At 41.8% G+C, this 18,979-nt stretch overlaps 1 protein-coding gene across 1 annotated transcript in view; it reads left to right on the forward strand.

Moving 5' to 3' along the window:
• SCNN1B (sodium channel epithelial 1 subunit beta) overlaps nucleotides 1-18,979 on the forward strand; it is a 117,771-nt gene that overhangs the window by 84,520 nt on the left and 14,272 nt on the right. Inside the window, exons 9-13 of the mRNA XM_040356665.1 lie at nucleotides 11,615-11,732; nucleotides 13,025-13,100; nucleotides 13,697-13,754; nucleotides 16,226-16,287; nucleotides 18,238-18,313. Coding sequence (XP_040212599.1) covers nucleotides 11,615-11,732; nucleotides 13,025-13,100; nucleotides 13,697-13,754; nucleotides 16,226-16,287; nucleotides 18,238-18,313 — 390 coding nt within the window. The remainder of the gene's footprint in view (nucleotides 1-11,614; nucleotides 11,733-13,024; nucleotides 13,101-13,696; nucleotides 13,755-16,225; nucleotides 16,288-18,237; nucleotides 18,314-18,979) is intronic.

Genomic DNA, 18,979 nt, shown 5'->3' on the forward strand with positions numbered 1-18,979 from the left:
TGTAAAGTTAATACACCATGTAAAAGTAGACCCTTCTTTCCCGCGACGCTGTCAATTTTTTTTTTTAAATTTTTTTTTCCCACCGCAACTCTTTTTTTTTCTTTTACACCCGTCGCGATTCTCATAACTCGGCACAACGTAAATCCGCGCAAAGCACGTTGGGAAAATAGCGTCGGGAGCATGCGCAGTACGTCCGGCGCGGGAGCGCGCCTAATTTAAATGGGACTCGCCCCATTAGATTGGGCACGCCTTGCGCCGGACGGATTTAAGTTACACAGCTGCAAATTTCTAGGTAAGTGCTTTGTGGATCGGGCACTTAGGTAGAAATTTTGCGGCGGTGTAACTTAAATCCCAATATTTAAGTTAAGCCCGCTTTACGTGGATCTGGCCCTAAGGTCCATGTTTTCCAAGCCACCTTGGCAGTGTGGATTCTGAGGTGGATTTGCTTCCCACTTTTGAACACAGCAGCAGGTGGGATAAATAAGGAAGGGCTGGAGCAAGAGGGTGCTCTGGCCTGGGACTCAAAACTACTTAAAGGGTCACTAAAGGATTTTTTTTTTTTAGCTAAATAGCTTCCTTTACCTTACTGCAGTCCTGGTTTCATGTCCTCATTGTTTGTTTTTGCTTTGATGTTGCTGTAATTCCTCTCTGTTCTGGACACTTCCTGGTTGTCTGTTTCCTGATCACCACAGTACTGGGAGATTTCTCACTGTGGTGACTAATCAAGGAGGTGTGATTACTGTGTGTCAGCACCAATCCAGTTTCGTTTTACAATCCCTCACTGCCCTCTATTGGCTCTCTGGCTCTGTACATCAGAGAACCAGGAAACAACAGCAAAAATGAAACTAAACTGCAGGCACATTATATGATTGTTTTTTTTATCTATTTTTAATCATTTTTAAAAGGAATCAGTTAACTATTATGTCTCTATACCCTGTAAACAGTCATTTCAGCTAAAACATTTGTTTCCTTTAGTGACCCTTTAAGAGTGAGCTACATATGGAGATTTCACTGTAGGGCTGCATTCACACCTAAGCGACAGCCGCGTTCGCGTGTAGCGGCAGATTTGCCGCGATTACAAATGTTTCATTTTTTTTTTTTTTCTAAAGTATTCCCATTGCTGTCTATGGGAAAACGCGCCTGTCGCGTGAAAAAAAGGGTCCGGGACTTTTTTTCAGGTGACAGGCGTTGCGCGTCTATGAGATGTGAACCATCTACATAGACGGCAATGGGAATTCTCCCCTCTAGCGACAGAAGCGTCCCGCGTCGGGCGTTTTGTCGCTTAGGTGTGAATGGGGTCTAGGAGAAAGAAAAGATTTGCAAAACACTTGTTTTTTTTTTGTTGGTGACTGGGAGTAGTCCTTCACCTGTCAAAGCGGAATCTGCACTGTTTAGTTAGTGCCTGGATGTCGAGGATTTATGTTTGGTTATGTGCTGTTTGTTTTGTTTGCAACTTTTGTAAAATACAAGTTAACCATTTTACCCCAAGGCCAATTCTGACATTTCTTACATACATTACTTAGAATTACTTAGAACCCCCAAATATTCAACTAAACCGTACAGATTCCTTTCTGGCAGATAAAGGGCTTTCCCTAGTCACCAACAAAAAAAACAAGCATTTTGCAGACTTTTTCTTACCCATACAATGCAATTTCTACATCAAAACATCAAAACTTGAAAAAAGTAAATAAAAAATAAATAAAAATAAAAAAAATATATATATACAGGCGGTCCCCGAGTTAAAAACAAGATAGGGTCTGTAGGTTTGTTCATAAGTTGAATCTATAATATTTTTAAGCTTTTTGAAAAGCATAGGAAAGGGTTAACACTCCTGTAATGTTTGTTTTGCTGTCTGTGCCCCTGTTCAGAAGATTTCACCTCACTTTCTGTCCCAATGACAACTGGATTTTGAACATTTTGGGTTTTTTGTGGAAACAAGCCTTGGTGATTGGGACCCTTACTTTTCAATATATTTATAAATGATATTGGGTCTGAGATCAAAAGTAACATTTCTGTCTTTGCAGATGACACCAAGCTATGCAGTGGAATAATGTCCTTGCAGGATGTCTCCAATTTACAAGCCAACCTCAATGCTCTGTCTAATTGGGCGACTAAGTGGCAGATGAGGTTTAATGTAGATAAATGTAAAGTTATGCACTTGGGGGGCTAAGAATATGCATGCATCATACATACTAGGGGGAGTACAACTGGGGGGGATCTGTAGTGGAGAAGGATCTGGGGGTTTTAGTTGATCATAAGCTCAATAATAACATGCAATGCCAAGCTGCGGTTTCCAAAGCGAGCAAAGTCCTTTCTTGTATTAAGAGAGGTATGGACTCCAGAGACAGAGATATAATTTTGCCCCTGTACAAATCATTAGTAAGACCTCATCTGGAATATGCAGTTCAGTTTTGGGCCCCAGTTCTCAAAAAGGACATCGGAGAACTGGAGAAAGTGCAGAGAAGGGCAACCAAACTGATAAGAGGCATGGAGGAGCTCAGCTATGAGGAAAGATTAGAAGAACTAAATGTATTCACTCTTGAGAAGAGGAGAATAAGGGGGGATATGATCAACATGTACAAATATATAAGAGGTCCATACAGTGAACTTGGTGTTGAGTTATTCACTTTACGGTCAACACTGAGGACAAGGGGGCACTCTTTACGTCTAGAGGAAAAGAGATTTCACCTCCAAATACGGAAAGGTTTTTTCACAGTAAGAGCTGTGAAAATGTGGAACAGACTCCCTCCAGAGGTGGTTCTGGCCAGCTCAGTAGATTGCTTTAAGAAAGGCCTGGATTCTTTCCTAAATGTACAGAATATAACTGAGTACTAAGATTTGTAGGTAAAGTTGATCCAGGGTAAATCCGATTGCCTCTCGGGGGATCAGGAAGGAATTTTTTCCCCTGCTGTAGCAAATTGGATCATGCTCTGCTGGGGTTTTTTGCCTTCCTCTGGATCAACTGTGGGTATGGAGTTGGGTGTATAGGATTTTACTGTGTTTTTTATTTTGTTTTTTTTATTTTTTGTGGTTGAACTGGATGGACTTGTGTCTTTTTTCAACCTGACTAACTATGTAACTATGTAACTATGTAACTATGTGATAAGGCTTCAATGGAGGTACCTTTTTCCCATAAATACTGTATTTATTGGTGTACAACACTCACTTTTTTACCCTGAATATAGTGGGTAAACTGTGCCTGCGTGTTATACGCAGGGGCATAGGCGTGCGCACAGGGTGTGCCAGGTGTGCCCAGGCACACCCTAATCATCCTGTACAGCACAGATTTTGCCCTACTGCCCACCCTTCCCTTCACAATGCTTCCGGCTTGCCTCCTCTCCTCTCCCACCAGCTGCTCCTGCGGGCACACACAGGGGGATGTTTTAGTAAAACATATGTGATTTACTGGCCCCTTCCCTTTCTGAGTGAACACAGTAAGTGATCGGTAGCGTGTGTTTGAGCTGTGGGGTGCACACCCTAATCCAATAGGCTGCGCACACCTATGCGCAGGGGGCTGTGGAACGTTTTTTTTCCTGAAGCTTCCTTCTTAACCTCCCTGGCGGTATGATTCTTTCAGATTTTAGGCACTGAAAGCGGTACCATTATTTTGCATGGAAATTTGGCGTTTTAGATTGCAGGCCTGCAATTCTTAGGAATAACTCACCTAAATCTGTCCAAACCAGAGTCTAGTAGACTATGATAAAGCTTGAATCACAAAATCATAAATTATAATATAATAAATAATAACAAATAATAATTTAATAATAACAATACTTTTTATTCAATACATTTTAGTAAATAATATATTCAAAAACTCCGATTTTTTGGGAAGTCAAACAAGGGTGCAATATCATTAGTCAGTAAACGTCTAGGGTATGAAAAATTCTAAAGCAAGGTACAGCACAATTGCACAAAGGCCAACGTCGCAGTCGGGACAATAGAAACGCGTTTCTTTACAGATTTTTCTTCCGTTGCCGACGCGTTTGGAGCAGCAAACCACACACATCCTTGTGGGTGCTGTTTTTTTTCCAGTGGGTGGAATGTGGTCCAAAAAATGATGACCAGTCAGTCGTTCAGGGTTCACAACACCAGCAGTCCGACGTCCAGATCGGTTTACCGCCTTTGGCGTTTGGTGCTACAGAAAGATTAGTACTGCAACCTTCCACACAAAGTCCGAATGGACCATAGGCCTGTCACTTTTTTTTTCATTAGAATAAAGGCATTCCAGAGGCATTGTTCCAAAAGATGTCAGAATTTTTTTATAGTACTTTTTCTGTTGCTTCCTCATCGCTTGGTAAAAGGTCATGGCCTGGTCAGCTCTTTCCACACCTCCCATAGTGTGGTTGTAGTCCAACACAACCTGTGGCTTCATAACATCCTTTCCACCTTTGGTATGCACCATGACGGTCGAGGTGTTATGGACTGTGCTCATAAGGGACACGTCTTTTTTGTCCCGCCACTTCAGTGCCAACATTTTCCCTTTTTGCCATGCAGCTACTTCTCCTTTCCCAAGCTTTTTGTTGGCAACTGTTGATGGCATGTCACACCGGTTAGGCCTCACGGTCCCATAAGTGTCCATCTTATTTTGGATAAGGAACTCGTACAGTTCTGGGGAGGTATAAAAATTGTCTGTGGTGACACAGTAGCCCTGGTTCAGCAATGGCTCTATCAAGGAAAGAACCAAAGCGGTTGCCATTCCAAAACCGTGGAATCACTGGCAGAATTTGGTCCCTTTCCCGGTGTACAGGACTGAGTTCCAGATATATCCAGAGCTGGATTCACACAGCATAAATGATTTTATGCCAAAGCGAGCTGTATCCAGCTGAGCCTACCTTTGTAGGCCATGAGACGTTCATCGATGGTAATGTCTCTCTCAGGAATATAGGTCCGCTGGAAATTCTGCTAAACCTCCCAAATTTTTTTCAGCTTTGGAGCTGGATGAGAACTCTCATCAAAGTTCTCATTATTTGTAAAGTGCAAATATTTCATGATCAATGAAAATCTGTACTCTGACATGACGGTTCCAAAAAAAGGTGTGGCCAATAATTTATTGGTTGTCCAATACCATTTTTGCAGGGGTTTCCCCACCACTCCCTGTAAAATTATGAGGCCAAGAAACTTCCAGATGTCATCGCTGGTTACAGGCTCCCATTTTCTGCGCCTTGAAAATCGCTGATGGGTAGCAGCTTCTTGTTCCTTGTAGCGATTCGTTTCCAAAACTATTTTGGCGATCACTTCATCTGTCAAAAAAAGTTGGAGGTATTCCAAGGGATTGTCATCCTCAACGTCCACTTTTATCCCAGGTGCTCCTGTAAATGGAACTACGTGCTCCGTACTGCAATTAATTGCGCACCAAGTCCGCACATCGCTGGGCACAGTCGCAGGATCGTCGCTCAAATCACTTTCTGCGTCTGATGATGAACTTTACCACGTGTCGCTGTCACTCAACTCCTCCGCAAGTGATTCCAAATCGCTGTCGCTGTTTTCCAGAAGGTCGCATAGCGATTTTGAGGTAGAGGCACGCTTTGCCATGGTCGCTGTGCAGTTTACAGACACAGGTACAGTAAATCTGCAGACAAGGGCACTGGAGATAGCACTGGGGTGCAATCAAAGGTCACTGTATATTATTTTTAATTGTAATCCAATTGTATCAGTGTGTTTTACTTTGTTTTCACTTTATACTGTTTGAATTTCGCGCCGTTCCCCCCCGTTACGCCCCCCCCCCCTGCGTCACAATGCTCGCAGGGAAGGGAATCAGGGGAACACAGTGCATCGGGCGGAACATCCGCCCGCCGTGCACTGGGGAAATACATCGCTGGATCGCAGGGAAAAGGTAAGTCACCTCTTTCTGCATCCAGTGAGGCAAACCCGAGTGTGGCTCGGGGTTACCGATCGCAGCAAAAAAATCTCACCCCGAGCCACACTCGGGAATACCGTTAGCAAGGTTAAAGTTAGGGTGCGTATTATACGCCTGTGTGTGTTATACGCCGATAAATACGGTAACTCTTAGGCCCCATACACACGATAGAATCTATCCGCAGATAAATCCGTGCAAACGGGTTTCAGCGGATAGATTCTATGGTGTGTACACTCCGTGGGATATTTATCCGCAGATAAATCTCCCCTGGGATGGATTTCCAGCAGATGGATATTTGCTGACATGCTCAACAAATCCATCTGCTGGAATCCATTCCAACGGATGGATCCGCTCGTCTGTACAGACTTACCGGATCCATCCGTCTAAAGGGATTCCCCGCACGCGTCGTAATGACTTGACGCATGCGTGGAATTCCTTATATGACAGCGTCGCGCCCGTCGCCGCGTCATAATAGCGGCGACGGCGCGACACGTCATGGGCAGAGGATTTCAGCGCGGATTTCAATGCGATGGTGTGTACACGCCATCGCATAGAAATCCTCTGAAATCTTTGAGAGGATTTATCCGCGGATACGGTCCGCTGGACCGTATCTGCGGATAAATCCTCTCGTGTGTATGGGGCCTGACAGGAGAGAATTTCCCTAGGGTTAGATTTTCTCTCACTTCCTGTTGCCTCCCTTCATTTGTAAGTAGGAGTTGTTTGTAAGTCGGATGTTTGTAACTAGGGGACCCCCTATCTCTCTCTCTATATATATATATATATATATATATATATATATATATATATATATATATATATATTTTTTTTGTTTTTTTACTTTTTCATCTGCCAGAGAGAAATCTGTACTGTTTAGTTGCCTGGATAGCGTGGATTTATTTTCTGTTTTATTCTATATGTTTTTTTGCAATCTGCCCACAAAAAAAAATGCAAAAAAGTTAAAATTATTGGTGATTTTGTAGGAGGTTACAACTCACTTGTGTGTCCTTGAAAATCATATGGTTATTAATCAAGTATATGTAATTTTCTGGAAAAAATATATATATTTTAAAATGTAACTCTGTTTATGCACAGTTTATCTGCCCATCTCTGATGCAACATTCCTGTACGTTTTCTCTGGTTATAATGCCAGTAATTTGGTGTTCATAGCTTGCCAAATGCTGAGCCAGTCTCTCTACAATGCTGAGATGAGTACTCCAATGTGTATTGTGGGGAAGAGCCAGGTCATTGAGAAACTGAAAATCTTAATAGCTGCTTTTGTTTTGCAGTGACTTAATTAAAATAATAAGACATAGAAACTCTTATCAAGCCACAGGGGATCTGCATAAGAACACAGTGTACGATAATCCAGGAGCAAAATAACTCAATACGGAATAACTAAAATATGTGTTCTTGGCTGGCAAACAGAAATATTTGTGACTGTGCCCGGGTAGCTCTGTGATCATTCTTCCGTTCTATCCAAATTATAGTCCTGCAAATACCGGGGTGCATTTTAATAGACATCAGCCATTAGTCAAGAGAAGAATAGATTGGACTGTTGTGTTCATATTAGCGGGTTAAGCCTGTAATTTGTGCAAGTCTAATCATTGTAATATTGCAAGCAATTGTTAATGAGTATTTCAAACTTGTATATTTATGGAAAGGACCTCTTAAGAGCAGTTTTATTGAAACATCATTTAAAGTTATTTTCTGTTGAGAAAAGGTTACAGAGCCTCTAAATATAAGAAAGCTTTATGATAAATTTGAACACATCTGGAAACAAACATGCAAGAAACTCTAGAGACACAACTATTATCGATAAAGACGTTAAATCTACTACTATACCAGGAATCTGAGAAATCTCTCATGTAGGCCAAACAAAACATATACTCTTGGGTAATTAAGCCAAGCACTATTTTAGCAAGAAATCTGAATTCACTACCTATATACCAAACTCCAATATATCTAATGCCATGTACACACGATTGGAATTTCCGACAAGAAAACCGTGGATTTTTTTCCGACGGAATGTTGGCTCGAACTTGTGTTGCACACAAATGTTATCGGAAATTCCAAATGTCCAGAACGCAGTGACGTACAACAATACGACGAGCCAAGAAAAACGAAGTTCAATGATTCCGAGCATGCGTCAAATTGATTCCGAGCATGCGTAGGATTTTTGTGCGTCGGAATTGGCTACAGATGGTCGGAAATTTCCGACAAGAACTTTTGCTGTCGGAAAAATTGAGAACCAGCTCTCAAATTTTTCTTGTTGGAGATTCCGACAGGAAAAGTCAGATGGAGCCTACACACGGTCGGAATATCTGACCAAAAGCTCATATCGAACTTTTCTTGTTGGAAATTACGACCGTTTGTACGCGGCATTAAAGATGATAGTGGCCATGTTACTGCTAAGCCTATTAAAATTGTTCAACTCTCCTATAAAAGTGTGGTGACACTATATGCTAGAAACCGTTCAACCCCACAAAGCGGAACTTTTTTTCAAAATATTATAATCCCACAAATTACAAGTGACATTCAAAACCATTTAAACCCAGTCATCATGACAGAGGTGGTCCTGTTCTCAATTTAAAACCCTTAAACCTTTCAAAGACAGCAGGACCCAATGGCTTTTTGGCCCTCTTTTAGCTCATCAACATATCCGGCTATTCATTACCTTGACAATCAACCAAAATTTTCATTTGTTGTCCCTGTTAATATATATTGCACTAAAAACCAAACAAAGATTACATAGACCCCAGTAACTACAGACCTGTATTTATTCTCCTTATAGACAAAAGGTTGTGAGTAAGTTGGGTTTATCCCAAAAAGCAAGCTACAGTAGTAAAAACTTACACAAAGTCTTAATTTAATCAATATCATGAATAAAATAAATATATTTGGTTTCATGTTATCTTTAGATCTGCAAACAGCTTTTAACTATTTCTGCGAAATATATAAAATAGGCCCTAACTAAATGGGGTTTTGGGGATCCTTTCTTAATTTGGATTTTTTTTTTTATATTCTTTATTTATACAAAGGTGTCAAGAATCCATTGAATATAATATCAAATCCAATATACCACAAAGTAAATATCAAATTCACCAATTTCGTAACTACATAATATTATATGGCAAATTAATGCACCCTAACAAAAATCCAACGGTTTCCTCAGTCCCCCTTTAATCTTTTTCCCCTCAATCGAAAAAAATGTAATTTTCAATCTTTGTGCCAACCCAACCCCACCCCACAAATTAGGTATTTGGGTACTAAAAACATTGTTTTTTCCATTTAATGGTGCAACTGCCAAGGATTCTTCATTTCATTAATTTTTAGGTGGCACTGACGACAGGTAAAGATTTCAGTGGAGTGTCGATAGATGCAGTGCCAGAACTATGTGAGTGTACAGTAGAAGAGGAGAAGATTGGTTTAGATCAGCAAAATGGTAGAGGGGAAGGGGTGAGAACATGCAAAGTTTACTTATGCTTCAAGTTAAAATCAGACAAATTTATGTTTTTTTCAAAAATTGCATTACAACTATTTTAACAATAAAAACATCCAAATTATCAAACTCTGATCTGTTTACCACTTCAGCCCCGTAAGGATTTGCCCCCTTTCTGACCAGGCAATTTTTTTGCCATACGGCACTGCGTCGCTTTAACTGACAATTGCGCGGCTGTGAGACGTTGTACCCAAACACAATGTATCTCCTTTATTCCCCACAAATAGATCTTTCTTTTGGTGGTATTTGATTACCTCTGCGGTTTTTATTTTTGCACTATAAACAAAAAAATAGCGACAATTTTGAAAAAAATACAATATTTTTGTACTTTTTGCTTTAATGAATATCAATAAATAAATAAATAAATTGCAATAACCATATATTGATTGATTTGCACAAAAGTTATAGCGTCTACAAAATAGGGGATAGATTTATGTAATTTTTATTATTATATTTTTTTTACTAGTAATGGCAGCGATCAGCGATTTTTATCAGTACTGCAACATTGCGGCGGACAGATCGGACACTTTTGACACTATTTAAATGTCATTGGCAGGGAAGGGGTTAACACTAGGGGCGATCAAGGGGTTAACTGTGTTCCCTGGGTGTGTTCTAACTGTAGCGGGGTTGGGACTGACTGGGGGAGGAGACAGATCTGTGTCCCTATGTACAAGGGACACAGCATCAGTCTCCTCTCTCCCTGAGAGAACCGGGATTTGTGTGTTTATAGACACACATCCTCATTCTCGTTCTGTCACGAGTAATCGCGGGTGCCCACGCATCGGCTCCGGGGACACACGGTGATGAGCGCGTGCTATGATGTCTTACAGAAACTACGTATAGCTACTGCGATTTGCGCAGCTGTACCAACCTGCCGCAGTATTATACTGCGGCGGCTGGTCGGCTAGCGATTAAACACCTATTTGCTAAGATCTCAAGCATATAATATAGCATCAATAATAATCTTCTGCGATTAAATGTCATAGCCCAACAGGAAAAGTTGCTCAGTTGCAGAAATGGATTATCCCCTTGAAGTCTTTGGTAGCACAGAGAACAGGAGAGAAGTCAGTTCAAAGCCAAGGGTTCCAGGTGGGGATCAGAGCAAGCGTAGTCAGGTGGATAGTCAGGGTCATACACAACAGAGCAGTAAGAAAAGATCTGTTAAACAAGCTGGGGTTGAGTCAGAAGGCAAGCAGAAGACACATGCAGGGCAAGCTGAGTTGTAAACAGGAATTCATAGCAGCAAGTGGATCACAGGACCAAACGCACTGGTAGAGCCGAAGATCAACCAGCAATTGCAGAGAGTGACTGACTTCCTTATAAAGGCTGTTTGGTGCCAAACTGTGCTGAGAGCATGCACAACTATGTACCAGTGTGCATGCTTGTTCCAGGATGCATCCTTGCGTGCCCTTGTCCCCCCCCCCCCAATTGCACCATTGTGCATTCCTGTGCCCATGCAAAGTACTGGCAGCAATGCCAGGTCTTCAGACACCTCTGTCATGGACAATGCCCTGACACTGCCGTTCTTGCAGTTGACTTGAATAGACATGAAAAGTAGATAAGTGATAAGCAATGCCCACGCTACAGATACTCTTCTTGACAGTCCAATCTTCATGGGGCTCAAATAGTCTTCCATCTTAGGGAAACAGTAGGGACCACTATAGGCTTCCACCAACTGGAACATCAATTTATGCACTAAAACCTTGCTGTTCTATTTGGTTCAGGGAAACCAAAACTAAAACACAAACAACTGAGGAAGAGGGCATGGCCCTCAAAAAGTGTTAGCTGTGCCCTTTTTGATGGCCATGCGTGAATGAATATTGTGAGCTTAACTAACTCCATCTTGTTATAGCGTAACTTGTATCACTAATGTAGTCTGGTGGTGTCTTGTACAATTTAATTCCTGTGCTTATTCTCCTTTTGTGAGTACAATGGTTTTTCTTTTTACTATTTAATAAACAGTTACACAGTAATGCACTAGGCTGGTGCCCCTTCTTCCTTTGCCTTCTAGACATGAGAAGTATTTCAAATTGTAGGTAGATTTCAAGCATACCATTTTTCTAGACCAAGAGGACTGGCCAGGGAGAAGAATTTCTGTCAAAGAGGCTATTATTAAGTACCAAATATTGTCCTTTTATTTTCTTTCAGTTTGTTAATTGCAGCAAATAGTTATTCTGTGTTAAAATGCTAATAAACATATTAATATTTAAGATATATTGCAAGTTTAAAAATTAATTTTCTTTGCATTTTCTTTTTAGTCTTGCTTACGATCCTGTTTCCAAGAAATTATGGTTAAGTTCTGCAAGTGTGCCTATTACCTATTTCCACTACTAGATGGTGCTCATTACTGTAATAACCAGAAAGATCCTGACTGGGGTAAGTAAAAGCAAAACTCATGGCTAGTGGTAGCACCTTGGTCATGCATTTGAATTGTGACAAACATTTTGGGGCCCTAGAAAAAAAAAAAAAAAAAACATAATCACAATCTTCTGTTAAATACAGAGGAAGCCATGTTGAAGGCCTGGTCATGGGTGTCCGCAGAACTTTTTTCAGGGGGCATCATTTTAAGGTCACCCATGCTCTGACGGTTTTCAACAATGTCATTCTAACATTATCATGGTCAGGGACTGCAGACATAGTACAGGAGATGGTCAGAGACTGCGGACATGCTACAGGAGATGGTCAGAGAGCGCATACATGGCACAAGAGACTGTAAGACTGTGGACATGGCACAAGAGATGATCAGAGACTGCATACATGGCACAAGAGACTGTCAGAAACTGCATACATGACGCAAGAGACAGTAAAAGGCTGTGGACATGGCACAAGAGACTGTATACATGTGGGGGGGGGGGGTGACAGAGAGAGACAAGGGGGGGTGGTGACAGAGAGATAGGGGGTGAGAAAGACAGAGGGATAGTGCTCCTATGTCCCAGTGGTCTGTGTAATGCTCAGTACATTACCTTGCATGCCAGTAGGATGCTTGCACCATGTAGACCGAGTGATGTCATCCTGCCCACCCCTTGAGGCCTTCGCTGTCCCGCGATCAGGGCCGGTGCTAGGATAAGGACAGAGTGGGGAACCCCCGATCCGATCCCTGATTCCAGGGGGGCACTTGCCCCTACCTGCGGATGCCCATGGGCCTGGTTAACAATGAAGTGCCTGGATGTCAGGAGTCTATTAAGATATGTTAGATCCTGATCATGAGCTTACCAGAAGCTATACTTCTGATGTGAAGAGAAGTGCTCTAGGCTGAGAAGAGCACAGAGCCCTGTCTGGAGGTTGTGTCCATGTGTGAGTGCTGATAGGGTACCCAGGGTAGTGTTTTCTGTCGTATAGGTACACCACTGTTATGCAGCATATGAAGTCTAAAAAAAGTCTGTGCCATTGAATGCTTCTAACCAATGGCAACATATCATGAGATCTATAGTTAGTCTTACTACTGAAGCCAATACTAAAAAAAAAAAGGATTAAATGGGGAAGTACAAGGATGGCATAGCTAGGAAACTGGGGCAGTTTGATGGCAGTAAGTATTATGGAGTCCCCAGGAAAAGGGTCATATTCTGTATTTTGTATCTTTAACAATATATGCACAAGATATGATGGTTAATTATCTCTAAGGATTGAAAAAGAAAATTGTGATATTGTATGTATATTTTTCTTCACAGTGCCATGCTATTATAACATATGGGACACTGTATCATACAGAGAACAATGTATCAACACGTGTCAGCAACCCTGCAAGTAAGTGTGCTAAGTCATCTATTCTATTACCATCATGCTATTAGTAGCTGTTCTTCCCAGAATTTGCACCTGGTAAACAGGGATCTAAGTAAAATCATTCATATTAAAGAGTCAAACCATCTATGACCCTTAAATCTGCATAAATACTAGTAGGTTGAATCATCGCCATCGGGGGGGGGGGGGGGGGGACAGGCAGTACACCTGTAAGCGGCCTGGATGGCAACCCCCTTTCCTGACTCTCCTGTAGTCCAAGGGAGGGGGCAAGCACGACACTCCACACCAGGGAGAAAGACTTGTATTACTGTGTGGAGTTACAGACAGAAGAACAGGAAGTGAGGATTTCTCAGAAGAAATAAGGACATTTAAAAACAAAATGGAAGGATGAGGTAAGTGAAGGAGGACTGCACTAAGGTAAAGGAAGCTATTTAGGGAAAACAAAATTGTACCTTTACAACCCCTTTAAGCTTTAAAGATTACTACAAAGAGAAAACCAGTACATTTTATAACAGCTCACACCACCAGTTTATAAAACCTATTAGGGAGCTGCACCAAGAAAGATACACATCATTCTAAATATTCACTTGTTTCATTTACAGTGACAGTAATTACAAAATGACCATCTCCATGGCTGACTGGCCATCCGCAGCAGCAGAGGTAGGTTTCCACGGTCTATACAAATGGAAAATGATATCATCTGAGGAAGTTTCTTTTTTTTTTACTGCAAGTTATGAAATAAACTGCATTTTACTGATTGCTATGGCCAAGTATTTCTGTATTCAAAAGAGTTTGCTTAACCAATGTCATGCACTTTGCCAGTATGCAGGCACAAAGCAGAGATTGATGCAAAGTTGTGAGATCTCGTAGCCACACTGCTAGTTCCCACAAGGCTTTATTCACTAGGAAAATCCTACCTCCTTAAGCAGGTGTCTTCCCATTTATTAGTTTTTTACTTAAATATTTGTATAATTTTCTTGCAGTTTTATGGGATAGCTTAGTGTACCTATGGTATAGACCTGAGCAGGGCCGATCCTAGGCAGGGTGCACAGGGTGCATTGCACCCAGGCGCCTGCAGAGATGGGGGCGCCGAAGTGGCAGAGTTCTCCCCTCCCTTCTCTCCTTGTTTGTGTTTGTCCATAACTAGTGTTCTGAGCATAGGTGTGTGTCCGTCCAGAACTGATGTGTCTCTGACCATCTCTTTTACTATGTCTGCAGTCTCTGATCGTCTCCTGTACTATATGTCTGTAGTCTCTGACCATCTCCTGTATTATGTCTGTAGTATGTCTGGGGGCTCTTTCTAACAGACTCTCTAACAGAAGCCCTCTCTGTGTCCATCAGAGAGGCTCCCCTCCAGGTCCCAATAAAGTACTCTGCTTCTCTTGCTGTATTTTGTTTATTGTTAAGATATCATGTAAGGATCACAAGGTAATGAAGACTTTGTGGGGGAGCATCTCTGTGGTTGAGTCATTGCCATAGAAACATTTGTAAAGGGGAGGAGTTAGTATCATGACCACGCCCATGTGGGGGCGCCAGAATATTTCTGCACCCAGGCGCCTGTGACCCTAGGATCGGCCCTGGACCTGAGATGAGTGTCCCCATCCTGGCTGAAAATGGCTAGATTGAGGACCATCTCATGTCTGTGGTATGCTCTGATAGCCATGTCTAAACAGGTAAACCATTGTTGGAACTGTTTCTTATCTTCCACTCTTCATAGACATACATTGCAAGGGATCTCCCATCTTTCTAAGATTAGACACCTTTCGGCACAAAGCATATAAGCAGAGGACACACCCCTGCAACGCTCTTGGTAACGTACCTCACTAAGAATGAATATACCAAACCCCAACCTCAGGGATTTTTAAAACACCCTTTATTCTGTTTTTTTAGGTTGGTTAAGCTGTTTAATGCAGTGTAACACTGCTGGCAGTTAGGCCTCATTCACACAGGCGGACTCCGTCGCCAAGGAGTCCGCCTGCTCCTGTCAGCTCAGCGGGAGATCAAGCTCCTCTCTGCTCACTGAGCGGGGAGGGGCTTGTCGGGCACCGCTGTGTCCTATGGAGCGATCTGATGAAAACGGACAGCATGTCCGTTTTCATCAGATCTTACCCGATCCGATCGGCATGGACGGATGGGGACGTGGCCCCCCATACGTCTGTTTTTAGCAGATCGGATTGGGTCGGACGTCAGCCGACATGTCTCCGCTGACATCCGACACTCCATAGCGAAGCATGGAGCGGCCCTTCAGGTCCGTGACAGACGGACCCGAACGGCCCATAGTGTGAATGAGGCCTTAAATGCATTTTTATAGAATATTTATACAACAGACCAAAAGAAGGAACAACTAAGCAGGAAAAATGGACAAAGAGATTTGGTTCTGAAAGAAGGACAGTCCCTTGAAATGAGGATAGTTCCTAGATATGCATGTTTGTTTCCCAGTCTTCTTTTTCATTAGCCTGGGGGTTAATAAGGTCACGTCTGTATATTTGGATGTTAATTGCCCATAAATGGGAAGATTTTTTATTTAGAACGATGGACTGTTATGCCCCGTACACACGATCTGGCTTTTGCCTGGCCAAACTCACATCGGAATTCCAACGGAATTCCATCGGAGTTTAAGAGAACATGTTCTTTATCTAAACTCAGAATATCTCGAAAAATCCGATGGAAAAACTCAAATGGGGCATACACACGGTCGGAATTTTCATTGGAAAAAGTCCGTCTGACTTTCTCCATCGGAAATTCCGATCGTGTGTACGGGGCATTATGCTTGTCCTCTTGTAGACTGAATGAACATCTTTGGTCTGTTCCACAACCTGGCAAGTAGGTAATTAAAAGTTAAGGTGAAATAAAATCATTGGGGGTTATATGGCCAAATTCATCATGTAATTATGGGTATAGAATTGGGTATATGGGATTGTACAATATATATATATATATATTTTTTTTATGGTTGAACCAAATGGATTTGTGTCTTTTTTTTTCAACCTGACTAACTATGTAACTATGTAATTGCTCACAGGAGTACCAAATAATCATATGAAACTTTGTCTGTGCTGGCACAGGAGATTCAGTGTATTCTACAAGCATCAGTACTTCACACTGACAGCTCTTCATTCTCTTTCCTATAGGACTGGATTTTTCATGTCCTCTCATATGAAAAGGACTCCAGCACGGACATCACTGTAAATAGGTAAATACGTCCATACAAAAGGTGCATTTTCAACAATAATGAAAAATTAAAAGCACATTTTTGGAAGAGGTAAAAATTAAAAACATTTCCCATAAAACCCTTCCTAAAAGAAACCTGTACAGAAATATGTAGACTGCCATTGCCTGATGAAAGTACTAGTTTAACTAGGTGATTTGAGCCACAGTGTCTTGCATGACTATATTATAAAACCTCTGCCTAGAGGGCAGAGGAAGTGGCCATTGCCAACAGAGCTAAAGATGATGCAATAGACTCCAGGAGCCAGATACAACATCATTTCAAGCTGCAGATGTCTGCTACATCACCAGGCTTTCTTCAAGCAGCATTAGAGCAGCATTAGAGTGCGGGTTTAGGGCACCAGAGACAACAGAACTGTTTCCCTTCCCCTCCCATGACCAGAGTAAGTCATGTTGCAACCACATGGTGGCTAGGCAAAGGAAGGCCCAGGGTACAAAGTAATGCAAGGGAGAAAAGATCTGGTGTCACACGCAGAACACCTCCATCCCAATATTGGGGAACAGAACACAGAAAAGTCGCACTGGGACTTTAAAGGGGGGTGAATACGGATAGTCATTAAGCATACTAGAAGTAAACATAGTCTCAATATTTATTTTAAAAATGTCATACACATATAAATAGCATAGATGAGTGTCAAACCGATAAAATAGTACAGTACAATGTAAACATTTTCAGGGACATACAATACATAAAAAAGCAGTAACAAAAGCATCTGATATAGCCCTACGTGTTTCGCAAGACCAGTCTTGCTTCTTCAGGGGTGGATGCGTGTGTAGTATACCTGAAATTATAATATACAAGTATGTGACTCAGTGGTGATGGTTAAGACAAAAGGGGGTCTAAGGGTAGAAAACCCCATACTTTCCAATCAGCCTGGCCAGATTACCAAATGCTGGCCTCCCAAAGGACGGCAACGAAAAATATCCAGCACTGGAGCTGAGAAGGCAGAACCCAACCTGACCCCAGGGTACAAAGTAAAGCCTCAGGTACTCATGAAACCCAAACAGCTGATAGGAAAGCAGGGTTGGATTTCAAGAGGTGACCCAAGTAAATGTAGGCAAGCAGCAGGAACAGACCAAAGATTGTAGTTCCACATGGCTCTATGCAAGCAGAAAAAAAAGCAGGGTGATACTTCCTTGATCCTGAATACAAGAAATAAGAGCACGGAGTGCACATGTGTGAAAGCCCACCCAGCAGCTGACCTCAGTCCCACAATGTTAACCCCTACCACAGCTGAAACCAGAAAAAAGAAGGAAATTTAATCTAAGTGGATGTGGAGTCTCCTGGTGTTCAGCCCAATTGGCCTGGTCATGGCCCCTCCCTCGATAGGAGGGAGGGGCCAGGAGCACCAAAGAGGGACCCGAGAAGAGCAGGTAAGTACAACATGTTTCTTTTTTTTTTTAAACAAGATTTTACAATCACTTTAAAAACACATGCAAACCCAACCACTAAAATTTCGCTTAAGCTTTAACAGGCTAATGTAATTCAAATAACAATGCTAATATATGCTTATAGTTCATTAAAATAAGGTTATTGTCATTAAAATAAGGTCATTGTCTCCATGAAGGTCATCTTGTTAAAGCATGGCAACTCTCTGTTCTGGTCTCAAATTTGTGCTCCTGCATTGTCTATTTGATGGAGACCACACGTTACACAGGCACAATCCACTTTTGTTACCATCAAAAAACCCACCCTGATAAATTTAATGCAGCATATAGACAGGAAGTGGCACCAGGAGACTAGGATTGCTGAGCTAAGGTTTTACATTTACTTTAAATCCTTGCCAAATTCTTATAATCCAGATGAGGATAGACTCAGTGGTCACACATTTCGACTATTAAAATTCTATTGTATTGTAGAAATCAGGAAATCACTATTTTAAACCTTTTACTTTTCATTCGCTATGGTTTTCAGGGACGGCATCATGAGGCTGAATATCTACTTTGAAGAATTTAACTACCGAAGTATTTCAGAGTCACCAACCACCAATGTAAGTGGGGATGGAAGGAAGCACTATAGGAAGTATTTGAGTAATAGCACAATTTGCTCTCTACTGGCAGACAGATGTAACAGATCTTACATATAAAGTGGCTTTATAGAGTATTTTTTTCCTATAACAACCATTCAGACTCTATTTTTCATGTTCTGTCTTAAATCTATGTATGGCAATTTTTACATACTTACATTGGTCCAGCTTGTTACAATTACACAAAAAAGAAATTATGTTTCTGGGGGGCGTTCTGTACACATTGGCCCGGATTCACAAAGCACTTACGCCGACGTATCTCAAAATACGGCGCGTAAGTATAACTATGCTCCGTCGTATCTGTGCGCCGTGCCCACAATCTGAGATACGCCTAAAAATAGGCTTCCTACGACCGACCTAACTTGACTACGCCATCGTATCGTGGGCGCATATTTTACCCTGGGCGTATTTGCTACTCATATTGATTTTTTATGCACATATGCAAATGAGGGAGATATGCCGATTCACGAACGTACTTGCGCCCCGGCGCATAATATATGCGGTTTGCCTAAGTCGTACGTCCGGCGTAAAGTTATTCCCCATATATGAGGCGCAACTCATGCTAAGGTATGAACCTGGGAACACAGCCGTCGTATTTTACGTCGTGCGTAATAAGGGTTGGGCGTAGGT

This window comes from Rana temporaria, chromosome 6, assembly GCF_905171775.1.
Source record: "Rana temporaria chromosome 6, aRanTem1.1, whole genome shotgun sequence".
NCBI lineage: Eukaryota > Metazoa > Chordata > Amphibia > Anura > Ranidae > Rana > Rana temporaria.